Below are 27,491 nucleotides of genomic sequence, written 5' to 3'. Positions count from 1 at the left end.
AAATAAATTTGAAAAGATCTTGAGGTAGCACTCACTGTTTGTTAGACACAGCTCCTTGTCAAGGTTTTTGTAATCCAATATGAACTGTCCCAAGAAAATCAGTTAAATTTCTAGAATATACTTCATTCCAGATTTGAAATACTGGGTGTTTGGTAATGCATTAAGAACATTATAAAACAGGATGTTTATGCTGAAAATGTACAACCCTTAATTCCACTGAATTTGTAGAAGTTTTAATTAAGTCCTTAATCTTTTTAGGTTGTTTATTTCCTGAAAGTTAAAGTTTTCCAGAAAAAAAGTATGCACTCATTCAGTTTCTGTGGATATTTGCATTTATGTTCGGCAAATTTTAAGTTTAAAAACAATACAAGTGGTTTAATCTGAAATTAATGAGTGTGTGGAGATCCCATTTTAAATCTAAGCTACTAAAGAATAACGTATAATAAAACAGGATGGCAAGCAGCTTTTTTGTGCTGAAAACATCATTAACATAAATACTATAGATCTGCTTAAATTTTATAGCATTACTCACGTGACCATCTGTCTGGAAAATATTGAACATAATTTATAGACAATCTATATAATTTATAGAAAAGAAAAACACAGTAAGAACTTACATTAGCATTATAAAGAAAATAAAGCAAATACAACTGCACTAAACTTTTGCTACACTTGAACACAAAACGATAAACTGATCACAAAATGGCCGCGTATATACAGACATCACACCCTGCGGCCTTTCTATATATTTATAAGCAGGTGCACTGATTTTTATATTTATTAAAACAGCTTTCTGTGATTTGTTATACTTTTTCTTAAATATTTGCTTGCACTGTATTGTTAAGTGACCGATGTACCCAGATTATATTAGCAATTTGTGCAGTGTAGGAAGTAGCAAAATAGACTTCAGGTGTGTCAGGTTTAAGTGTCTCTGGTTCTGTTTTACTGAATAACAGTGGAAACCTCTGCCCAGTATTTTTAATAAATTCTCCACTGAAACCAGTAACACTTAACGGTGTGCCCTGAATTGGCTTCGAGCTCTCTAGACAATATAATGGGTTGCAACAAGAAATGGTTTTAGTTGCCATGGTTATTTCAACTAATCCTTGTTTCCTCAGTGTTTTGACTTGCTTGGTCTCTTTGCGTAGGATTAGGACTTGGCAGCTGTTTCTACGTGTGATGGCAGATATTAGACTTCCAATCACTTCACCATCGTGAAGCACATTTTCAAGGTATTATAAAGGTATGTGGGTTGGTCTGTTATTTTTTGTTCTGTTTAACTTTGAGCTCCACACCTATGTTTTACACACACACACACACACCGAATAAAGAATACAGTTTTAGATACAGGCAGAATATATCAAATGCAAATTTCTGTTCATGCACACCTTGAATGCATAACGACGGCAGGATTAAATACAATGTGCCTAGCAACCCTGCACTGTTATAAATGTTTTCACACGTATCACCCACTAGCCTCGCTGAGGAAACTGCACCAGGTCCACCAGGCAAAATGTGTGTAACACACAACTCTGATAAATACTGACTTTCGCGTCAAGTTAGGCAAGTCTGCATCCTGGAATGCCAATAGAAGCTATACTTGTTTGTTGAGTGAGTATAAGGACCTCCACTTGTTACGCTCCATATGGCGGGAGGCAGACAGTGTAAGATGGCGCATCAGGATAAATATTTGTCGTCTGTGTCCCAGCGGTCAGGACGTGGGTCCGTGTAGCGTCCAGTTCAACGGCCTCCAGGACAGCAGGTGTATTTCACACTGTTTTGTTGCGGTTTTAATAAATATTGGGCGTTTTGTCCACTTGAAAACGGGAGACCAGGGTGTTGTTGCTTTTGTCTTGTCAACAGGAATGTCCCACCAGTCCATCTCCCCCCCCCTAGGTACCGCCACACGCACACAGTGCCCGTCCGGAGATGCCAGTGGCGCGTTACGAAGCAGCGGAGGTCCCGGGTGCGAACAGGACGGAGGAGGCTATACGCCGATTAGCATGCCACTGAAATCTGACCCATTCTGTATCGTGATCGAGGCGCCGGCTCCATTGTCCACAAACACTGATGTGTACTGCCCAGCCTGCGAGGGGGGGGGTGAGGGTAGGGGTGCGGGTGGGGTGGGGTGGCAGGGTGTGGAGGAGGTGGGGAGTGGGTGGGGCGACAAGGAAGGAGGTCGTTCAGACTACTCATTCAAACGTGCCACTAGAGCGAGGGTGTCCATTCTTATCCGGAAAGGGTCGGTGTAGGGGCTGCCCAGCACCAGGTCATCTGATTGTACTTATGAAGGCCTTGATTGAAGACCCTGATTAGTTACTTAGTCGAATCAGATGTCGGAGTACTGGGCTAAAACAAAAACCCCACACTGGCTCTCTTTGGATAAGACACCCCTGTACTGTACTAGAGTAACAATGTGCTGCTCTGTTCTTTGAAAATTAAATGATAAAGCTGTATTGTTATGAAGGTGTCATGTGTGGCAGTCTACCCTAATGGTTAAGTGTATTGTCTTAACTATGAGGTCATGAGTTTGATTGCCATTGTAAACTTCCAGTTGGTGTGGCTGTGTGGTATGATTAGGGAACTGGGCTTATAAGTCAAAGGTTGTGCATTTGATTCCCTGCTGGGATGCTGAACAAGGAAATTAACCTTAAATTCAGTGAATACCCTGCTATATGAATGAACGGTACAGAATGAAAAATGTATTCTGTAAGTCGCTCTGGATAAGAGCATCTGCAAAAATCTGAAATCTATTGTAAGATACTCTGTATTTTTGTCACATATTTTAAATGTGTCAATACTGTTTTTGTTTATACACAGATGGCATCTTTTTAAAAAATAGCGGTGAGACCCTAGTGTTTTTTTAGCAGTAAACTTTAGCAATATATTAATGTTATCTGCTGTTGTACTTGCCTGAAGCTCCAGAAGCCCATGGACCAATACTGTGAATATCTTGCTGTTGCTTTCCAAGCCAACAATGGTCTCTAAGGACCTGTAGGAGATGAGACACATGTCAGGCATTACACAACTCCTGGTCCTGAAAATATGAAGCTGTCGGTAGAGGTATGAAATATCTGAAAGAGAGGATTTTTTCTGGCAGTAACTGAATCACAAGGAGCAACCAGGCATGCACACTGACCTTCAAGAAAACACACTGGGACAAATTTAAAATGCATTACCTATTTTTTAAATGTTGGTATATAAAGCATATTTAGGCCATAAATTAATAAAAAAAATATATATATAGAATGTATCAAAAATATAGGCCATGTACAGACTGTTCATAGAACATATCTTTGGGGATATGTACAGCATGTCTACAATTCGTCATTATGGTGTATGCGTAATTTTGATTATTGCAGTGACTATTTTAAATTATTTAAATTTTGTCTGGTAATGACAGGATTTGGGAGTGACTCTGACCGTATACTGGCCCCTCGTTTTGACCGAGCGGATGGAGCACAGCACTTAATGTTTCACAATATAAAGAGAAGCCACTTGGACATTCAGCAGAACAAGCGCGAATCCGCAATAGCTGCGACCGCACACACGCATGCATCCATGTGTGCATGCATCCACACGCACACACCCTCACACAATCACGTGACCTCTTCTTTGGCTCATGGCCAACCTTTCCACAAAATCTTGTGCAAATCCGTGAATCCATTCGGGAGTTATGCGTCTTTTCGTGATAGGCCATGCCCATTGCCACGCCCCCTCTTAGTCAATCGGCCTGAAAGTCATGACCAACGTCCATGCCAAATTTCAGCCTCTTGGGGTGAAAATTGTGGCCGCTATGGGGTGGGACACTTTTTGTGGACAGACCGACAGACAGAGCTATAGAGCTGCCAGTCGCAGCTAAAAACCACTAATGTAATGCAGTGCCCTTTTCAGCATGGTGGGGCAATGTATATTATGTGTGCGCTTAGGCTGTGTTACTCAGGCCAGTGTGAACAGTTATACATTTTGCATTAAATGGCTGGGCTTGCTGAGTTTATCCTGGTTAAGCTCCATGCTCATGGGTAACAATTGAGTATCTCCCGCCCCCACCCCCCCACCCCCCACCCCCCACCCCAAAGATCCTTAAGGTTTTAAGCCCAGTTCCTCAAGCACAATTGCACATGCTTGAGTTATCCTGACAAGTAGGGTACATAACGATGAATCGAGACTATTCATGACCTGATCTGAACTCCCAAAATGGTACCACAAAATGGCGTTCCCACTACCATTTTTTTTTTTGTTGCTGCTGTTGTGTGGGCCAGACAGATTTAGATAAGGAAGCTCTGAATATTGATAAAACCCAGCTAGAGACTAACCGCTTGTTCCAAGAACGGGGGGAGAATGCTAAGTACTAAATGCTAAAATTAGTAGTGTTAGTTGAAATGTTTCCTTCTCTATCTTGAAAACATAATCAAACATTTCATACAAAACTGTGTCGTTCCAACAGTCAATACAAGTCATTTCTCGCGGCGTCTACTGTAAATATCAGCAAACGGCTGTACAAAATAGGCCCACGAGTCTGGAGGTCTGTTTAAAGAAATGTATAAATCTCACCCCTGTTCTATTTATGAGTCCCCTTAGTTTAACTAATGAAACTAAACAAACTCGAGCAGTGGCAGCAAATCTTTTCTTACAGCAGCATTGGTGCCAGCAGCCGCCATGCATAATTTTTACCCTGCAAAAGAATTAACACTTGGTTAAATTTGTTACTCATAGCTCAAAATAAACTACATTGCGGTCATTCCTTCCACTTCTAGGGTTACCGGTGCTCTTGACCCTGATTTATGCATTTGTCTTCACATTGTAAGTCACTCCGGATAAGAGCGCCTTTCAAATGTCAGTAATGTGATGTAAAATATTGACACAAATTTGACATGATGATGCATAATATCTTCCTCTTTCAATGCTGTGCTCCTTATCAATGCTGATTTGATGTGGCTGATGTACTGAGGTCTGCAATGTCAGTATCAGATGCTCTTGGGGGGGGAGGGTGCGGTTTGGAGCCAAAAACGGAGGCGTGTGATTGGCCAGTACTGACGTGTATCGGTGGCACAGGGACTCGATGCAGATCAGCACCCGCACGTTGTCCCTCGCTCGCAGCTGGCTCTTGCTTTTCTTCACCTCGCTGTGGTCTGCAGTATGGACGAGAGAGGAAAAGGGGGGTCATCAAAAACACCATTTAATATCGGGACCCAAATGAGACATTTTGCACCTATTTCAGGGACCCATCAGATGCACATACTAGCATAGCCCATAGCGGACTGCAGACTCATTCTGGGACCCACCTCACGCACTCCCACAACCCATTTTGGGTCCCGTTCCATAGTTTAAGAAACACTGCTTTATAGGCACTGAGACACCAGTGGACAGCCGAGTTTAGTGCACTAGATGGAGTGTACGGAGGAATCCGGCTCTCACCGATGTGGATGCTCGCTGTGAACTGGTAGATGGCGGTCACCAGCGCGGTAAAGCGGCCAGTGGACAGGTCCATCCCCGTCCCCCGGAGAAACGCTCCTTTGGAAGGAGGCTGGAAAATAATGGAGAAAGGCTTGTGATTTATTATCCCCTGTAAGGTTTAACCTTGACCGGGCATTCACTGTCGAGATCACGGCAAAATTTCAAAATTACATAAAAATGATTGTCACTCTTGATAAAGGTCGGCGAAAAGGCAATATAAAACATGGGTAACAGGCTATTTTATTCTCACAAGAAAACTATTCTTGCATTCTGAAATGTCAATTGTATTACCCAACAAAAAGTTGAGTGACATTTACTGCCTCTCTACAGTTTAAATAAAATATTACATCAAAAGCTATGATGTGAAGTAGATAAACATTGTTTGCATCATGCTATTTAAGCAATTAAGTTAATTATGTGTAGAGAGAGTGTCATTAAATGGCCTCCAACAACAACATGCCCAAGATGTGGTGCCTGTGAATTGCATTTCTATGACTGTTTTTTTTGTTTTGTTTTTGTTTTTTGCTCACTCTGAATCAGTGAATTGTGATGTTGATGTCACTGAAGACATTTCCGCTTGCTAATTTTCTTTTTTCTAATTATGCCTTTAAACTGTTTTGGAAAAATAAATAAAATATAAAAATATGGCTTTAAAATCTGAGGTCATGACCCCCAGTGTCCCCTGTGGTAACTGTGCCCATGTGACCCTTTATCGGTACCAAATACGTACCAAATTAAATCCAATGGTGTCCATGTTTTGCACCTGACCTGTGAATGCTCATTATGTATTTCAATGTCATTAGATATGCAATCAGATATGTTCTATAATGCGGCTTCAGCATGTTTATTTCAATAACACGGACAGCAATACACTATGACGCTAGCAACTGAAGGATATTAGTTTTGATGCTGCACTAGCTATAATTCACTAGTTGCTTTTGAATTGCTGTGCTCTTCACAATACAAAAAAAAAGAATAATTACTTTTTTTTTTTTATTTAAAAAAAAAAAGCTGAACTGCGTCAGACACTCGTTCAAATGGCGCGGCAGAGGAACTCGGCTTAGTCAAAAGCAGAGGATAACTGTCATTCAGAGCAATTCGGCTTAGCAACAGAGTGGCTCCGATCCACAAATTATTTTAAACGCTGGAAGGCACCAGCAAATGAGGGTAGCTAAACCCTCTCACCCCCTCCTCCATTGTCTGAGCGGCTTTTTTTTTTGGCAGGAAATGGCCCCGGCAGCTACGGGACAAGTTCCCACCCTAAACGCTTAACGTTACTGTAACGTTGCCGTAATGTTGTGGCAATGTTTCCAAAAAAAAAAAAAAAAATGTAATATCATACTTTGGGTGTAGGCATCTCCGCAACAGAATGCGGTATGCAGACACTTACCACGCTAGCTGGTATTAACAGCTGAGCTACGCGCACAGACTCTGTGAGAATGCTGAAGATTTCCTCTGACAAGCTGGTGCATGACCCCCTTAATGGGGCAAAGTTTGTGTTTATTGCACTCCCACTCATAGTTAAAACTAGAAGATTAAAGTATCCAGATGAAACTGTTCAGAATATATGTATCTTTTTTTTTTCATTGGACCAACACACACATTCAGTTTCATTCCCCCAAAAATTATGCAAATAGAAGTCTAGCTAAACAAAAATGGGGGGGGGGGGGATAACAAGTTTTGCTGTGATGTTAAATTTGAGATCATGACAATGAAAGTTAGTAAAAAATGCTTTAAAAAAAAACGAAGCTTCCTGTATTTTATAGAGAAAACATGATCAATTGTGTTTACAATGTACTTTTATGAAGACCAATTGCATGTGCTTGGATTCACAAATCTTTCAGTTTAATATTGAGTGAATACTACTGGGCGGCAGTGTGGTATAATGGGGGTAAGGAACTGGCAAAGTCTAAAGTCTGGTCTTGTAACCTAAAGGTCACAGGTTCGATTCCCAGGTAGGACAACTGCTGTTGTGTACCCTTGAGCAAGGTACTTAACATTCATTGCTTCAGTATATATCCAGCTGTATAAATGGATGCAATGTAAATGCTATGGAAAAATTGTGCAAGTCGCTCTGGATAAAATAATTTGCATAAATGCCTATAACGAAATGTACTGAACTGTGTCAGGGGATAATTCTGTTTTACCTATGAATAGACACTACATTTATGGCCAAAAGCATTCCCACATTTTAGAAGGCAAGGAAAATGTCAATCGTTACCTAATGGTACCGAGCGAGATGATCACCTCACCAAAGCATTCCCTTCCTTTCAAGCAGACACCGCCTCCATTCAGAACACAAGTAGCAATTCCTAAACTGACCTAGCGGTCAAATCCTCATCGTTCGAACTGACCGAGATTTGCGTCTGGGTTTGTTTTAAATTATCATTCAAAAAATGTCTCGACCTGAGAGAAAAGACTTGCTATTGTGATTAGTCAGAATGTAACGGCATGTTTTAAATGATCTTTTATAAACATTTTTTTAAAAATCAACTGTGTGTTTGGTAGATGGTGTCTGCTTGAGCATGCATCTGCAATGTGCCTGTGTAGGCTGAGCACAAAGTACAGACTCCTCCCCCCCCCCCAACACAGAGGCAGCATTGGCAGCACACACTGCACACAAATGCTAGTCTGTGTTCTTGTGTATTCATGGATTTTGCCATGAGTAATGGTCCTGAAAATGCCCCCGGGCCGTTCCAAACGGTGGGAGGGGAAAAAAAAAAGTTTGGACAGAAATTGATTTAAAAACAAAAGCGCGAGCCCCATGAGGAAAGCTGCGTGCCTGATTAATAGTGTTGTCCAACTTATTTTGGGCTGCTGTTCAGAGGCACGCATTGAGCACCGTGTACAGTAGGCGCAGAGCCATGGAGTTGATCTGTTTCCCCCCACTGACCCCCGCCCCCCCCCCCCATTTTTTTGGGGGGGCTGAAGTAGTTGACAGTGAATAACTGAAACATATATCAACATGTTTACTACCATGAAGCGCACCCAACACCCCCCCCCGATCCCCTTTGCCAACCTACTGTCTGATAGATTTGAAGCTCCGCCAGGGTTTTCTTGTCCACGACAACGGGCCCCCTGAGTCTGCAGTGGAAGGCCTCCTCCACCCTCCTGTACGAGGTCATGCCCCCCAGGGTGATCAGGGCAGGGGGCAGTGCGCTGGGGCTGGTCCGCCGGTCCACCTCCGCCCGCCGCTCCGTCGCCTCTGGAGGGGAGGAAGACAGGCGGGACACGTCACCCAGTCGCTCGCTCAACCCCAAATTGGGCTAAAGTGCATAGACACAGGGATTGCCAGTGCATCATAGATATGCCTTAGCATGGCTATTTTATCATATTTTCACGGTAAAAATCCCACATAGTATGCCTTTAACTTTGGAACCAGGGGCTGCATGGTGACTTATTTATTATGGTACATTTTTAGATTACCAAATCCCTTAAATTCTTTTTGAAATGTTACCATTTTCTCACGAATGGTCTATTCTTACTTCTGATCATGTCTTTGAATTCTTGGAGCAACGTCTCTTGGGTCACTTCTGCCCCAGGGAGTCCGGGTGGCCCCTGTGGCCCTGGGGGACCTGGAGGGCCTGGGGGCCCAGGCTGGGAAAGGTGTAAAAACATGGATCATCAGACATTGAAAATTCTAAGTCATTGCTCTAGAATTCGATATTCTGAGACGCTGGTTTCAATTACCAGTAGTGATTGTTACATCAGCATTAGAATGTTCTGTTAAGAGGGGTTCTGCTAAGAACATTCTAATCACACGTGTGATCTTAGACCTTAAAGGGTTAACAAATGACTGTTGCCTTGATAAGTGCATACTTTCTGATAATGCAACAACATAGCATGTGACCGAACGAACAGTTTTTAAGCTTGTTAAAAGGACTTCTCAGGCTGCACTCAACCTCTAAAGTCTCGACTCATCGATCGGTTGGGCGGACTCACCAGGGGTCTCTTCCTCTTTCGGCACTTGGCAGGGAAGTTTCCCACCGGCCGCTTCACGAAGTCCATCCAGGATCCGAGAGGGTCCACGCGCTGGTTCTCTGCGAGCTGCGGGGATTGAACAGGAATCACAGTCTTAACTACTGCTTGTATTTCTTCCATAGACTGTGTTGTTGCCGTTCTCGTTGTTAGTGTTAATCAGTTTAACCTTCAGGGTCCAAGTTGAACTATGCGGTTGTTCCCTGCACTTGGACCAGTACTTCTCTCTAGGGGTTTCGTCATACTTGTTCCTGGTTATGGTTATATACACTTTGTTGTACGTCGCTCTGGATAAGAGCGTCTGCCAAATGCCTGTAATGTAATGTAATGTAACAGGCATGTCAAGGTTAGGATTTAGGCCAGCAAGCACCTTTTACTATGAATTCATTTATTAAAAATTGCTTTTAGGTTTTACAGAATTTTAAAAACCTCTTCACCAAGGCTCGGGACTTCTGGAATCATTTCGTTTGCCCTTGTGAAGGCCCCCTGTGTCTGAAGTGTCACCTCCTCACCAATTTCGCCTTCGCCTTGAAGCAATCTGTCACCGACTCCCTGAATTTAAACGGCACGCAGCCGAAGACGTAAGTCTAAATAAGAAAATAAAACGAGTTCAAACTGCCAGGGGTTGCGTAGTAAAATAAACACACTTAATTTATTTGCTCGTAAGATGCAACTAATGACTGGAGGGTGTGATATTTACGTGTCATTTTCTGAAACCGGCCATTTTAGGCTTTATGTAAACTTCTTGCACGGGATATTCTAATCGTACATTTGATATTGCACCTTTAGGGTTAATGAAAATAAAATGTAAGCTCACTTTAGTATTTTTCCATCACAACAGTTCTGAGAAGCGTTAATTGCAAGACACATCAGACACTTGATTTTTTTTTTCTCCCACCATGCATCAATACAAAATATTGTAACCACGTAATAAAATCCTGTGAGTCATAATTTCTGCTTATGAACCATCACTGGAAAATGTTGCCTAAAGATACAATTAAATGGTGCCAGACATCAGAACAGGTTACAACTGTGTGCCCTCTCTCTCTCACTCCCTCACTCTCAATTTGTTCACAAAGAGCCAATAGGCTTTCTGAGCGGTGCCAATTGGCAAATGCAAGTCCCAGATTAAAATGAGTGCAATTGCATGTGCTCTTCAATACCTTGGTGATCTAGAATTCCTGATTTGACTGATGGAGGAGGAAAAAATATGCCTTGTGGGGAACTTGCCAACACAGTGCGTTCCCAGAATCCTGAAGTGAGATTGCGGCTCATTAGGGTCTCAATAGGTTTCTCTGAATACGAGCATTTTTTTGGCCCTTGCACTTCTTCAGAGCTGACTTCAGTGTGCTATTGTCAACAAACAAGAGACTTCTTCATTGCTGGTGCAGGGTCTACTGGTTTTTGTCGTCACCTTAATATCGGAAACCATTTCCGTCTCAGGAAACCAGGTGTGGTGAGTTAAGTGAAATAGACTGCTTTCAATTGTTGCCGCTCAACAACAAAAATCAAAAGACCCTGTGGCGCACAAGGACCTGGAATGAAGATCACTACAATTGACCTGAACCAAGTGCATTTACTAATTATAGAGTGTTCCAGAGCACATCAGAACAAAGTGTTTCACTCAGACGACTGTTCTAGAAGGTCAACCGTTACATATCCAGGTCCTCAGCCCATCCCGAAACATCGCGATTGGTTACACCCAAAACTATATGCAGAAAAATATAGTCTGACACTACAGATCCAAGGATGCAAAACGAGTCCCATCATAAATCAAGGAATTTGTCATGGCTTGCACCAGTTACTTACTTAAGAAGACCCTGCAGATGTCCCTCATCATTTGTGAATTGAAGAATTGTATATTTTTAGGATTGTAATGCACATAGACACACCCATCTATGGGTGCATATAAAATTTTGACTACAAGTAGTATGTCTGTGTCGTGATTGTATTGCACAAACCAAATTGGCAAAACCACAGCCTTTTAATTTCGGTCAACAGCATACGCAAGTGATGCGGCACATATTCAAACATCAACAATGTTAATCATAGACACTCCCTTGACATTACATCAACCGACTGCTGTTTTAGACTGACATCGAGACTGGGACAAGGCGCAGAGGTAAGCTTTCTGAAATGGAATTTGTTTAGATTTGTGAGCCAAGACACGGCTTGCTTATCTTGCAGAACTAACAGGCCCCTTTCTCTTTCTGGAGAGACATTCATCTGCAGCAGACAACAAACCATATTTCTATTTCCAGAAACATTTGTGCTGTTCATTCCAAAGTGGGTTTTTTTGTGTGCTTTGAGAGAATTTCACATCTAGCTACATCTCTTTTAGCAAGTTTATAGTTTTGCTTTAGTGCCTTTTGAGACCGAAAAAGGATTGGCATATGCACATAGATAAAATACCACACGTACAAGTCCATATATTGTCAACAGAATACTAGCCTGCTCTGCAGTAGTTGCATACAGAGACAAAACGGCCTGTGTGTCCGCATTGAGATGACTATCAGCTTCACCTGACTGCAAACCCATGCTGCACCACGCTACACTGCACTCTTCTTCCCAGCCACCTCCAAAGGGCAAATGGGGTTACCTACAATAGCTCAAGAAATGGCTGTAGATAAACTTGCTGTAACTGTGTTTCCAACAAGCTACACTACATTGGCCAAACATATGTGGATACCTGACATCTCATGTCTCATCCAAAATGATGGGCATAAATATGGAGTTGGTCCACCCTTTGCTGCCATAACAATTTCCAATCTTCTGGGAAGGCTGTATGCAAGAGGTTGGAGCATTGCTGCAGGGATTTGCTTCTATTCAGCCAGAAGAGCATTAGTGAGGTCAGGCACTGATTTAAGCCTGGCTCTCAGTTGGCTTTCCAATCGATCCCAAAGGTGTTGGGTGGGGTTGAGGTCAGGGCTCTCTTTCATTATGTCATGTTGCACTGGAGTATCCCTTAAACAAGATCTCTAAGTTTGTTCACAGAAGAAGGTGGAATTGGAAGATGCTAGAAGTATGCTCTGTCTGGCAGGGACTGTGGCAGAACGGTTTGCCAGACCAAGTGCTTGTCTGAACTTCCCTAAATTGGAAGAAAAAAATTGTTTACTGAAACTCTGGTAACATGGACATTACTAATATTAATATAACCTTTAGTGGTCATAGTAATAGTAGTATTTGGTAGAATGACTTCAATGTGCAGGGCAGCACAACTTTTAATATCCTATAATTTATTTCATATCCCTGCAATTCCATAATAAATTAAGGCTCTACAGAAATAATTGGTGTACAATGGAGATCACTGTTTATCTGCGTCAATTCTGAAATCCAAGTAAGAGGGAAGAAATGTCACCACTGAAAATCCTTGAAAAACCTCAGTACTTCGCTTCCACCAACTCACTGCAAAACGCGGTGATTCTGTTTTAAATATTTTATTTAGAAGCCATTTTTCGGAGGGCTCTGCGGTCGAGGAGCCCGTTCTAAATGTTGCCATTCTCAGAGGCGCAGGATTAGGGGGGGGGGGGATTGCTGGCAGCCCCGCGTAAGCGAGCTTGAATCTGCGCCACTCGGGAACAAGAACAACAAAAGCAGTACAAAGCCAGCCTGTAATCTGCAGAGCTTGATTTGTAATCCCTTTCAGTTTAAAAAAAAACAAAAAAAAAAAAAAAAGCACAACGTGTCACCCCTTTTTCACGACGACTGCTTCGACGGTCTCTCGCAGATGCTGCTTGTATTTTTGCGTTGTTGCCGTTCTTGTTCGTGTCGGTATTAATCAGTTTATCCTTCGGGGTCCAAGTTGAACTATGCGGTTGTTCCCTGCACTTGGGAACGGTACTTCTCTCTAGGGGTTTTCGACACACTTATTTCCTGGTTACGGTTATACACTTTGTCGTACGTCGCTCTGGATAAGGGCGTCTGCCCAAATGCCTGTAGTGTGATGTAAAGATTCGGGCACGGAGCCGCCCGCTGTAGCTCCGCAGTCTTTCACTCAAGTCATGTCATGGTCCAGCGCAGGAGAGAAATCGCCCGCTTCAATACCAGTCGTAAACCTGTGCCGGGAAAAGGGGCCTTGGTTCTCGTTATCTCCTCGCTGTTTCCACACACCGTTGTCATGAAATTATCAGAACTGTGGCCCCAGAGGGAGGGTCTTGTGCCTGTAATTAAGGTCTACGCTATTGCATTTGCTTCATGAGACACATACAAAATGGCAACTGTTGCATAACTACGATTTATTTTTTTCCTTTCTTGAAGCAATGCAACCTTTTGAGACCCTTTTCTGTAAGACCACAAACATTTGTGTTACTGTATTGCTTAACCAAACCCCATGAGGACCTCTTCGTCTTCAGCTCCTCTCTCGTTTCTCAGTTTCTGGGCTGTTCTCTGAAAACCTGCAGTAGCTTACTCACAGAACCTCAGTGGTTCCCAAGCCAGTTCCTGGAGATCTACCGTCCTGTAGGTTTTCAGTCCAACCCTAACAAAGCACTTCATTCAACAGCTAGAGCAGGGCTGCCCAACCATGTTCCTGGAGATCTAACTTGTAGGTTTTCACTCCAACCCTACCAAAGCACACCTCATTCAACAGTTATAGATCTACCGTCCTGTAGGTTTTCAGTCCAACCCTAACAAAGCACTTCATTCAACATCTAGAGCAGGGCTGCCCAACCATGTTCCTGGAGATCTACCGTCCTGTAGGTTTTCGTTTCAGCCAAACCAAGCACACCTCATTCAACAGCTAAGAGATCTCGTTGAGCTGCTAATCATTAGAATCAGGTTTGCCAAATTAGGGTTGAAGTGAGAACCTGCAGATCCTATAGATCTCCAGGAACAGGGTCAGGAACCAGTAGTAGCTCATGTTTCAGTTATCGTTTAATGTGCGTCTCTTTTTAACACTAATAATTAATTTTGATATTTTACGAACTAAAATTTTAGAACTAAAAAATTGAGGAGAGAAAATACTGCACATACGGTTCCATGCACATACCATATCAATTACCTTCACATGGCTGGGTTACAAACACTTGGTAAAGTGCCCAATCAGGCACTTTCTCTCATTCTACCTGCTGCATGTGGAAGTGCCCCCAGGTGCCTGTTCATGCAGCCGTAAAGAGAGGCGTGGGGGTGGGGGGAGAAACAGGTGTCAATCTGCAGGCCGACCGAAAATGAGCACCTGCGCTTTGATCAAAGCGATGGACGGATGGACAGACGGACGGGTGCCGAACGTAGAGCTTCTCCCCCTCAACACAAACGGGGGGGCACACGTGACCTCAGGAGTTTGAGTGACAGCACCGCCATTGCAGATCAAACAGTTTGCACCGGGACCCCGCCCTCTAGCACCACATGGTCATTTGTGACTTCAGTTATAATAGTATTATGAGTCACTTGCCTGCACATTTCATTTTATATATGTGAGAGTGGCTTGATTTTAATGTAATTTATATTATGTATATTCCTTCCTTATTCATTCACAATAAGCCTGAGATGGTAACAGTGGCATCTAAATTCGCTGCCATCCTCTGCACAATGTTCAGTTCAGGCCTCTGTGGAGCTCCTCCCGTTTGGAACTCCGGTCATGTGATTGCCAAGAATTATATCCGATAAAATTATTGTGGATTTTCATGTATTTGCAACAACTTCTCGGTTTGGCTCCCCCAAGAGAGGCAAACCAAAATCCCTACATGTTACTTGGGATCATTTAAGGCTTTTTGCATTGCTGTATGGTGTAAGGAGCTCTCTCATGATTATGTCCAGGATGCGGTGTGTTATGAAGCCATTTTATTTTATGGTTTGGAGAGCTACTGGAAATACATGCTTGAAAATGAAAAATTGTACTATAACACAATATATTATTAATCTCCATGATGCCTGCTGTTTTAATACATAATTTTTTGTGGTACTTAACTGTTATGGTGATGTAACACACTTTCCTAATTAAGTTCATAATTAAGAATTAACAATGTACATCCTAAAATGTAATTATGACCAACAATAATGACACTGGAACTTAACTTTAAAAATGAAACCTTGAAAATGAATTTTAAAAATGAACACATCTCAGGCGCTGAGGGCGGCGGAGGTAGGTTTGTATCCTGGAGGCGAATCGCGCATTTATTAAAATTAATTTTAAGGTTGATTAGCTGCGTTTTTTGTGTGTGTCCTCACTGTGCTGCGTAGGAAAATTACTGGCAGACTAACTGAAGCTGCGTAACGCGGGGAAACGGTTCTCCAGGGGCGGCAACCAAAGCAAAACACAAACATAACTGTCAAAACCTGTTCTGGAGGGTAGCAATTTAGGCTTAATTTGTATTCCGTTCCCCCGTGCCTTGGAGACCCCACTAACTCAGTGGTCCCTGTCGGTGGTTATTTTTGAATTTATAACCGCCTGGGTGGTACTTTTCCGCATAATGCAAGACTGACTAAAAGTCGCCTGCACAGAAGATAGGTTTCATCTGGATATAAAAACGAAGCAAGCTAGCTTGGTTGGTGCATCATTAGACATTGCTAGGATATCTCTGCTTGCATTATTTCAGCATTAGTGCCTTAATAGTTCTTGTACAAGCACGCGCTGAGGAATGTTGATGTCTACACATGCTACTGTAGTCCCAATAAACACAAGGTTTTATCTCTAAAATAAAACCGCCTCGAGAGAAAGAGGGGAGAGGTAGAGAAATGGAGAGAGAGGGAGAGGGAGCGACTTTTCGCAAATCTTACAGCAAGCCGAATTTCAGAAATTTCAAGCTCAGCTGCTCGGTGTTTTTTGCCACGTTTCACCTCAGAACGCCAGGGCATCCAGGCAATCGATCAGCAATCCCTTGTGGCAGTCACTCTGAAGTGCAGGGGGGGGGAGGGGGTAGACGGGCAGGCGGGCTAATGGGCAGGGGGGTGGGGGATGTTTCTGCAGACGTCGCCAGGCGCTTGCTGTGCTCGCAGCCAGCGAGTACTCAGAAGGGATTACTCTGGAGACAGGGCGATGATCTATCCCCTCCTGGCTGTTTACAGCGGGGGCACAGCCCCCCCCCCCCGCTGGTGCAGCCTTCTAAGCTTGGGTGAACGAGTCTAACACAGGGCCCTCGGGAGAGGCAGGGCCAGCCCTGGCAGCCCCCATACGGGCAGGGGGGCCTCCAGTGCTCTGTCCTGATATGTCGAACCACCACACCGTTCCCGGTATATGGCCACTGCCTCCTGACATGCCGGACCTCCACAGCCCCACCCCCCCCCCCCCCCAGAGATGTACAGTGAAAAACTTTGGAGATCACCAAAGTCTTTCATTGTACATTTTTATATGACCTTGTCGAACTCAAATTCCCAATCCCAATTCACAGCGTTTCGCCCCTAGTTTTACTGTCGCAAACAGAATCTGCCAGAAAAACTTTTTCCTTGTCAATTATCGACAGTCTCACGCTGCGCACAAGTTATGGAGAGAGGTACTGTTTCAATTTTACATTTAATGATAAAACATCTGCTCGGTCATGTGGAAAATATGTTAATAAACGAGCGGACCTTTAAATAATGAGGGAATGTTTGTGCTTTCATGTTTGGAACACAACAGAGCGCAGACTGATTTCGGACTCAAATGTCTCTACAAATTCCCACTGAGCAAATGCTGGAGTCTAGACGTCTAGAGGGGTGGAAATCGAGCTTGAGACATTCTGACATAAATGGACTAGGTTGACCCCAATATAGATCAGATTTTACCCAGATATAGCCTGGCTACACGCCCTAGTCGGCTAGAAATCTTTCACTTTTAAACCAAATGTAGACAGGTATTGAACTGACCACTTAGATGGCGTTTCATTGATTTTTTTTCACCACAAAAATTCTTACTGGGATATGATGCTTTGTCCCATTTGCTTAAATGCATCTAAAGTTAACTAACAAAAGAATTATTCCTTCTAACTTTCTCCAGAAATGTTTGCCAAATTGTTGACCCATTCCATCACCTCACCATATTCCACAGGGACATACTTACACATCAGTGTAAATGACCTAACTCTGAATATGGTCTACTCATTTATATTTTTGCCAAATAAAAGTAAAAATAAACAAAATGAAATGAAGGAACTGTTTACTGGGGTCCCATATCCAGTTATGCTCAAGTCCCTGTTTGATGGTTGGGCACATAACCGAAAGGTTGTTTGTTTAAATCCCAAGCAAGCATTTCTGCTCCGAGCAAGACATTTTAACCCAAATTGCTTAACACATGCAGCTTTACAAATGGCAAGCAGGCACAATAAGCTCCACAAATCAAGTTGTCTGCCAAATAACGTTAACATACAGTAACATTAGCATGATAATTCAGGTAAGGCCATCGGGTCACTCAGTTCAACAATAAAAATCTAAGTTTGCGCGATCAAATCTTCGACCTTTAAACTTTAAACTTTGCCGTGCCGTTTTAGTTCCACGGCGAGCTGGCGAACGCGATGCTCGTGTTTTCGATTCACGCACGCATTTAAAAGCGCATTCTTTGCTAGTAACAGCATGCGAGTGAGTCATAAAACACAAAATCTCCTGGGGATCACACTGCCTCCTCGCCATTAAAAAAAGCTGCTCCACTTAAGGGGACCCCAAGGTTGTGTGTGTGTGCTTTATTTGGTGTCTGTGGCAAAGGGCGCAAAAGTTCAGTAGGAATCAACATGTCTTGTAACCCATTCATACTTTTACTTATACTGTTCATATTAGTCATAAAATGACCTTGCTCTGCACGCACACGCACACATCCTGTTCAGTTGGATATCTCTGGCAGTTTAAAATTATCTTTATATTTATCTTGATTTACTCTAACCCCTAACCCTAACCAACCAACCCCCCCCCCCCCCAAACCCAGATGCTTTCATCTATTACTGATTTAAAGTCTTAAAACGAATTTCTATGCTGAGCACAAAAATTGTACAAAAAATGTACACTATGACCTTTTCCTCATTGTGAGGTCATCGTTGTGATGTGTGCTTCCCTTGAATTTTCTCCTCTGTGACGCGTGTGCGTGTGCGTGTGTGTTAGGGTGTGTGTGCGTGTGTATACAAGGTCAACACTGAACAATAGCGAGCTCTTCCAATCAACAGCCATAACCTGTAAGCTATCATTAAGCCTGGATTCCACTCAAGCCTCCATAGGCAAATAGACAAGTGACTTTTTCCATCAACACAACAGATTGTTGAGCTGGGAGAGGTAGTCTTTGGATTGTTAATTTATGAAGGCAGGCACACACACACACCAGCAAATATATCTGTCAACAAGGGAAATTGTTGGACGAGGAGGTAGATCTTAGGTTATTAACTTACATCTGCTCTAGTTATAAAAAAAAAATTTTTCCTGCACATTTGTTAATTTTTTTTCCCAGAAATCAATCCAATTTAGCTTTAGGGGAAATCAAACATAACATACTTTGAGCAAGTGAAGAAATGACTGATGTGTGGTCACATTATTTTTTTCTTTGAATACACCTTGTGTAACTCCTGGCTCTCAATGAATAAAATGGTATCTATGAATCATTTTGGAGTATGTTAAATACGTGAAATTTGTCAGCTGAATGTCATGTGAAATAACTGAAGTTTTTGTCAAAGGTGTTAGATTGATATACTGCGTACAGTGCATTCCCTGCAGTGTGTTGGTAACATGTATAAATATAAAGTGATTTAGTTAATATTTGAAGAGGCATGATTGATGAATGAAGGATGATTTTTTTAAATAACAATGTTTTTGGAGACATGGTGCCTTCCAAAAATGTGGTAATGGTAGAGCGAAATTTGTTATTCTTGGTATATTCTTAAGGTACAAGGAATTACATAATCAGCTTTTACTTCATGGTATTTACATGCATGTATGTTTTACCATTTTACAGGAATGGCTGTATTTGTGCTTATTCCCCACCCACCCCACCCTTTTTTCAGCTCTAAGTTAACCGATGACCTTAAAAGTAAATCAAAGCAATAAAGTCAAATATTTGGTTGTAAAGTCTGCATCAAGTCTGTGATACACTGACATCACCAAACATTTGGCATCTTCTTTGCAAAAGGCTTTCACTGGAATGGTAGAATGCGTACAGTAATACACAGGCATCACACAAAGATACTGTAGATCCAAAGTTTTAGGCCTTGATATGAATTTTAAATCCGAACATAACCAGCACATGATAAACCTCACCCCAAATTAAAGGGACTTTCATAAATCTGGCAGAAATCACAAGTTAATAAAACCCATCCCAAAAATATGACCTTTTTTGTCTCATGTGCATAAACATTTATTTCATATTTTTACCATGATGAAGTGCTTGGCAATAAGACAAGGAGCCTAGAGAGCACTGAAATGGTGAAAAAAATTATTCTCTAAGACTCAGACCAAATATTTAATAAAAATGTTTAATGTGCAGTTGTATTAAACTAATCACTTCTTAAAAGGCTAATCTCTTTAATAAAAATCACAATATTTCCACAAGATACTGAGGTAGTAAAGGTAGAATTTAAAGGATCAGGTTACTTACTCAATGTTTTTAATTAACTCTTCAACCAACCCACTGAACTGTGTAGTAAGTATACATTTAACAAAAAAAAAAAGAATTAAGTTACATCTCTCTACACACTATTCAAAATTGTTTTTGCAACATTTTTTTTTACAGTATTTGAATTGAATTCCAGCTCCTGTCTCCTGAACCAATGGGGTCTGTCCTTGTCTGCTAACTGACAGCAGTGCACACACCCCCTTTGTGGAGAGGCCACTGTCACCCACACAAAACATTGGCGGGTGGAGCTGTCACTGAGGAGAGAATGTGGCTCTGACTGAACAGCCACCACATCCAAAAAACCAAAAAGAACACCCCCCCCACCTGTGTCAAAAAGCCGTCACAGCCCGCGCCCTCTCCTCTCCCCTCTCCCGCCCAATTCCTCTCGCTTTCGGCACGCCCCCCCCACCGCGGCCCCGTGAAGCCCGTGTCTGTACAGTAAACACTGGAACCTGTTGAGGCGATGGGCTGTTTTCTTTGGGCCACAGTAGCAAAAAAGAGGGGTGGTTGGGGAGGGAGGAGGAAGATGGGGGGAGGGTGTGGAGGCGTGAAGACTGCACACGCCGAATCTGGGGATTGGGGGGCGGGGGGTGGGGTGGGGGGGTGTTGCTACATACGGGCTGCACGCTTAGCCATTAATCATCATTCATTGCTGGGGATGGGCAGGAGAAAATGCCAGCACACACCCCCCCCCCGCCACCCGCCTCCGGGGGCTATACTTAGCCATTACTCACAGCAGCAAGTGCAATGCTGGTCTAGACAAGGGGTCCTCAGTCTTATCCAGAAAGGGCCGGCATTGGACACAGGCTTTTGTTCCAACCAAGCGGTAACACACCTGATTCTACTGATCGAGGTCCTTAGCAAAAACTCCTTGTGGTTAATTAGCAGAATCAGGTGTGCAACTGGTTGAAACAAAAGCCTGCACCCACACCGGGCCTTTCTGGATAGGGTTGAAGGTCCAGACCCCTGGTCCAGACCTTTTAGCTATGGCCTTGTGGAGATGGCCAGTCCTCCAGGTATTTGGAGGAGAAATCAAGAGAACAAACCGCTCATACAGGACTGTCAGGCAGAAACAGTCGCTTGCTCATGACCATAGTTCCACTTCCTGTTATAAGTTTACACTTCTTATGCCACACGGGGGTAACTGGGAAACCTGTGGCCAAAAATGCATCCCCTGCGTGGGAAGCAGGTTCCACTGGGGATAAAATGGGCTTCTGTTCCATTTCAGCCCAGGTCTCCATTTTGATTTAACCTTTACTTTACCAGGTTAGTCCCATTCATATTAAAATCTCTTTTACAAGAGACCAGGCAACACAATACAGACCTGGCAACACAATACAATCTAAAAACCAGACAAAAAGGAAACAAGGAAAAGCAAAATGAGCAAAAATACAATCTAGTGTAAAACACAATGGAATTACAGCTAAAAACATTTGCAATGTCCTATTGAACCTGATTCCGACCTCTTTACAATAGCCTTCAATTCCCTGCGTGACCGAACCCTGAGGTTTTAGCTCTTTTTAAAGGCTATTCCAGGCAGACTGTGCATAATGGCCTTATTGCCAAACTCCTAAAGTGAGAACTTTAGAAACAGCCATAGGAAGAGACATTTTAGATGAAACATGTTAGTGCCACATATCAGCATAAATAGATTTATAAATAAAAGCACACCAGTGACTAAACCTTCGTATGGACAGAGCAGGCAAATTAAGTACAGAATAAAATGCGTAATAAAACTCAAAGCCCCATGATGCACAGCATCCAACATGAAGGCTGAGTTGAGGCATTCATCACACAGTTACAGCCATTGATGTACATAGGTATAAGCCAGCTACCTGCTGAGGGGCGAATGGTCTCTGAACGTAATAAAGGTAAATAATGGTTATCTTTGGCTCTCAGCTTTCATTCCTCTTCCAGCACTTCTTTGAAACATGAACTGAATTTTTACTTTGCCCCCTACCCTTTCCCACATGCTGCACTTGTCTGTATGTCAAGGAGTGAAATATTTCTCAAATCTTTCTGCAATACACCAATCCAGAAAGGGCACTGATACTGGTATACTTGATAAAAGCATTGCAGAAAGTGACTGTTTGGCATCGGGAAAAAAAGCCATCTTTTTTGTTTTCTGTCTATTTGCATTTCCTCTGATGACTACATAATTAAATTCCCAAGAACTGAATTGATAAAGAAAAAGTCCAGGATACATGTTGGTTTTCATGTCCTTATGACCCTGAGGCTGAACGTGCAGGCTGGTGGTGATGGCAATAAGAGTGACAGCGCATGGATCAGTGCCCAGGCCGTTACTGTGCGATTACTTTGAGCCAGACAAGAATGAACAGAGGAGGTGATGAGAAGACTCTTCCCAAAATGTTCAATCTCGGCCCCTTTCTGGCTGCCTACACTGGCTACTTTCAAACTGGCCCGCTTTCAAACTGGCCCACTGCTCCCCCACAGGCAGTGGTGCCTGCAGTATTCTGCCCTGAGGCATGCAGATGCGATTGGATGTTGTGACATCGTTTGTAATACAGGCTGCAATTAAATGAAGATGCCTGGGTTGTTTTTGTTCAAATTCAATTCCGTTTTTGTGTGTTTCCAGTCTGAAACTTGTTTGTTATTTAACAAAAAGAAAAATCTCTAGATTGCTGGATTGCTGTGTAACTTGGGAGAAAATCCTGCGTGCTCCACTGACCACTGGGACGGAATCGATGAGCTAGGAACCACATTTTCATCTTAAAACCACCGCTACCATGCTAATGTTCCCAAGAATAACATCAAGGCAGCCTACTGTATCAGAGTCCGAAGGACACATTATTCCCTGTGTGCCCACACACACACCACGAGTGGGAGATGAGGGGTCTCTAGGGGAAACAATCTGACAGGAGCTTCAACTGACAGATGAGGTCAGTGCAATAGAATACATTTTTAAATTTAAAGAAAAGAACGTTGAAATTCAAATAAATTTCAAACGGACGTCAGATTAACAGTGTGCGCAGTCAGTGGCCAGCGACCGAAAACGCCGTGCCTACACACAGTTTATAAAGAGGGTTTCTGTTCCCTGCACTACCACAGAGCTCACAGAAAGCAACAGGGCGAGACTTGGAAGGGGCTTGGCATTAGGGGGCGGCAGGGACGTAAGAGACATCCGAGAATGCCAGCACAATGGGTGGGCTGGCAGGACAAACAAATGGCCTGGTGGAAAAATCCCAAAAAAGACTGTATTCGAGCGGGAAAAAAATTCCTTATTAAAGTGGGAGAGAAACAAACAGGAGCTGGCTGGAATTCTAAACTTTACTGAAGAGACGTTTCAAGGTTGACGTACGACTGGTCATTTCATTGAATTAAAAAAAAAAAGAGAGAAAAAAAGATTGCTGTCAAAATAACCCAAGCACTTGATGCAGCATGTTATTTTATTTTTATTTTTTTTGCAGCAGATTGAAATGTGTATAAAGAAAACAGATGATCATATGTAAGTGGAATATAAACACAGTAGTTAAGGGGGGAAATTATCAAGATGTATTTAGAAAAACTAACCGAACACATGGCAAAGATCCTAGAAATCCATGTACTTCAATATAACTGAAGTAGTATAACTGAATATAACTATAGTCTGATAGGCAGAACAGAACATGACATCTCCATAGCAACAGCCTTCGTCAGGTACTTAGTCTGATCAAGTGCATTCCCTATTAACATTAATTAGAATAACAGAATAAGAACAGACACACTTATGTAGTAGCACCTCTAAGCCCCATTGAAAAACCATCCAGAATAAGTACATCGTCTACTAAAATCACTGGTTCCATAATGGCTTCTTATTGCTTGTATGTGATGTAGGTATTCTTCTGCACTTCTGGGAAAAACTCTTCTCCAAATCAGAAAATTCAAAGATCTCCCTCATGCCACCCAAGGTTCATCAATAAAATTAATGATGACTGGTCTGTAACAAATTTAGACCGGTGTCATGACCAATGAAAATGTTTCAAAATGTAGACCAATGGGAGCGGAGCAGCCTCTCTAGTCTGGGTCCCAAAGGGACACTGCTCGGTTACCCATAGATCTACAATTTCCTAGGGGTACTGACAGAGATTATGCCTCCCCAAGTGTTGACCTTGGTTCAGTTTCAACTATTTTTTTGCGTAGTGGTCCAGGGTTAGGAAGAAGGGCTGGGTAAGCTGATCCTGGATAAGCAATTAGGCGGCAAAAAGAAGAAGAAAAAAAAAGTCTCTGCACTTCCTTTAACACGTGAACCGCTCTGCGCGGTCGAGGTGACTGACTGATTGAGCGACCACTGGAGAGAGCGCATTCCTCACATTCCTGCGGCGGTGTTCGGTGAAACTGCGGCCACGCTTCGCCCCCATTCTCACCCCTTTGGGTTGACCCAACGGGGCGCCGCCGTCCCAGAGGGCACGCCGTCCCAACGTGGTTTTTTACGCTCCGATGGTCGCAAAGAGCTTTATCGCGGTGACGAATACTTGAGAAATTTATCGGCGAGCAGGGGCACCACCAGGGATTTTTTGGAGGGGGAGCCCTTGAAAAGATGTCACATTGGGGACCGCCATCCCAGAAAATCCTAGGTTCTAATATATTTGAGGGACCCTGTCACTCAGCACCTCCCCCCCCCACTCCCCAACAGCATCCCTGTCAGTGAGTAAAAACTGAAAAATATTTCCTTGACCTCTTTCAGTAAGGTGGTCCATCTAACACTGGAAAATGGTGGGACGTCAAAAGCTCGGATATGATGACAAATTAACACACGAGATGCTTCTTCCAAAAGCAAATAAGAAAACATTTAAGTGTAACAATTACTATTAACCTGTTTAAAAAATGCATTGCTGCATTAAATGTCCCAGAAGACTACTGAAAATGCCTCAACCAGACATAGACTATTATTATTATTATTTTTATTATTCCCAGATTACAAAAATGACAGCGAGGATTCATTCTGTATTTCACAGTCAACACTTGTGAACTATTGCAAAAAAATGCTGCTGAAGGCAAAAAACATTTTTTCACTACAGTGATAATTCAATTTGCCAATATTCATTTGTGAAGAAGAAAAAATGCTGACATTTAACTTAGACTCAACATGGAATATTCACATGGTGTTTCAGCAACAAATGTTGGTTTGTACACAAATTGGAAAATTCAAATGCGTTTTCGAATTTTAAAATCAGAAAAAAAGCACCATGCACAGGTTTTCTGTAGGATTGCTTTCTCATAAGGATTAATGATTTATTTTCAAGAGTTCTCTAAAGATCTTCATGATGTGTCCACAGGGGCTAAATGAAATCTCATTGGATATTGGACATCAGAAAGATACATTTTTGAGAGTCAGTTTGGAAGCTAACTGTAAGGAGTCAAACTAGCCTTTGCATTCTTGCACATCCCTGGTTGACTTCAGGTGACGGGATCTGACAAAACAACCACACCTTGCAGTGCATTCATCCAGAGGGTAGGGGTGATGAGAACACGACTGACACCCACATACTGTTTGACTTAGCTGTGGAGTCGAACCAGAAGCAGCAGCTTAAATAAGAGAATACATCGGCTCACAAGCTTCTGTCGGACGGATACAAACGATAAAAGCCCGTTAAAGTGCTGCTTTTAGGAAACTTGGCGCTCAGTGATTTAAAATGTGCCCTTCAGTTAAACAGAATCTGTGCCCAGCAAAAAATGTTCTGGGACCCTGACCAAAAAAATCATCCGGCAAATTTAGCTACGCGTCTTACCCCTGCCACTGTTTGGAGAGAACTGTCAGTAGCAGTAGCAGCAGCAGAAGCCAGTGTACACACCCAGCCACCCTCCGCTAGCCCTGGGCTCCTGCCCATTCTTTAGTGAGGAGCCGAGAGCCCAGGAATGCTGATCACACCACGCTACGGTCTGACACCTACTACCTTGCAGCTCCTGGGCAAAAGGAGCAGGTCCACACTGCTACGGAGAGCAGGGATGGGGTTGGGGATGGGAGACGGGGATGGAGGTTCACGGACCTACCTTGGTGCCTCCGTCCAGCTCCTCGCTGTTGGACAGGAGGGTGCCGTTGTACGCCTCTGTGTGCTGGGGAGTCGCCTCCTTCTGCCGCCTCCTCTCCTTCTTGGCCTGCACCTCCTGCGAGAGGAGGCACTGCACCCACAGGGCGGCGGCGGCCACGGCCAGCGCCCAGCACCTCATCTCGGGACCGTCGGAGGGGAGGACCGTCAGCCGGTGCTCCTCAGCGGGAGATGCCCTATCCTGCCCAGCCGGTTCAGACAACGCTGGAAAACGTAGAGAGCGAAAGCGTCCCGCGGATATCCTTGGAGTCGTTTAGTGATTTGTGGATGCGTTGGATCTTGACAAAGATGAGAGGCTATGTTCTTCAGTGCCCTCAGGCTTCTTCTTCTCTCTCTCTCTCTCTCTCTCTCTCTCGTGCTCTTGCTCTCTCCCTCTCTTGCTGTTTCTATGGCTTCCCTGGCAACTTCCAAACTAGCGGTCCAGCAAAGCAGAGGATTCACTCAGCTATGAAATGCATCAAGGCTGAATAGTCCCGTGGAGTGACAGATTGCCGCAGATCTGGCTGAAACACACCCATTAGTGAGATTTTTCACACTTCCCACTCTGTGGGGGGGGGGTGGGGAGGAGTTAGCAGAGCTGGAGGGGAGGGGGGGGGGGGGTGGTGGGAATGGAGGGATCTCTCTCTTTCTTTCTATCTCTCTCCCTTCCTCCAAGTCTTCATATCTGGAAGGTGTTGGTTCAGTATCAGGTCCAGCAGATGTGCATGCAGATGAGGTTCAAAGCTTGAGAAGAGGGATGCCCTGTCAGTCCTTACAGGTGTTATCCTAAAAAAAAAAAAGTCCAAGATGCAGTTCCAGTGTTCTGAGTCACTGGCCTCCTCTCTCCCCTGTCCTGTCCTGGAAGAGGTCCCCCTCAGCGACTCCGAGCAGCTTCAAACAGCCTCCAGTCTGTCTCAGTCATACCTCACGTTTAACGCTGCAGATCCACCCAGGCAATCCAACCCCTGGAGATGTGAACAAAACACAAGTGCTCCCCCCTCTGTGTCTCCGTTTCTGTGAGTCTGTGAGCAGTCTGAGTGCCTCTGTGGTGTGTGTGGTACCTCCTCGTTTGTTTATCTCTTTCTCTCTCTCTCTCTCTCTACTCAAGTGTTTTCAGTCAGTTGCTGCATTCTGTCTCTCTCTCTCTCTCTTTCTCTGCCTCTAATTTTCTCATCGGCGAATTGGCAACGACCCTGTTCTGCTTAGTCTCATGGCTAAAATACACACCTCCTAAGACACTAAAGGAGGGATTCCTGGAGAGAACGTGTGTGTGTGTGTGTATGTGTCTGTGCATAACTGTGTAGGTGTGTACAAATACGTGTTTTCACAGTTCTGTTTGTTTTGCTTTATTTAATATAGAAATGGGTTTGTATCCAAACATTGCCGAGGAGCCTGAATACCTGGGGAGGGGAAAAAGACCCCCAGGCAGCCGCTTGTGTAATCTCCTGTTTGACAAATTGCCAAGGAAGGAATTCAGAAATCCTTTTGTGCGATGCAGAGCGGAGAGAAGAATCTGTTGTGACGTTTTTTAG

General features: G+C 43.4%; 1 protein-coding gene across 1 annotated transcript; it reads right to left on the bottom strand.

The window, feature by feature from the left end:
- Nucleotides 1-27,491, bottom strand: LOC135238028 (adipolin-like). The gene is made up of 8 exons (XM_064305656.1): nt 25,925-27,491; nt 9,400-9,504; nt 8,943-9,054; nt 8,481-8,662; nt 5,419-5,527; nt 5,039-5,132; nt 2,914-2,992; nt 1-2,086 (listed from the first exon to the last, which is right to left on the bottom strand). The coding sequence occupies exons 1-8, from the start codon at nt 26,099-26,101 to the stop codon at nt 1,988-1,990; spliced, it is 957 nt and encodes a 318-aa protein (XP_064161726.1). The 5' UTR covers nt 26,102-27,491; the 3' UTR covers nt 1-1,987.

This window comes from Anguilla rostrata, chromosome 13 (genome assembly GCF_018555375.3).
Source record: "Anguilla rostrata isolate EN2019 chromosome 13, ASM1855537v3, whole genome shotgun sequence".
NCBI lineage: Eukaryota > Metazoa > Chordata > Actinopteri > Anguilliformes > Anguillidae > Anguilla > Anguilla rostrata.
The sequence above is the reverse complement of the archived record's forward strand: the minus strand, read 5'-3'. Positions and strand labels throughout refer to the sequence as shown.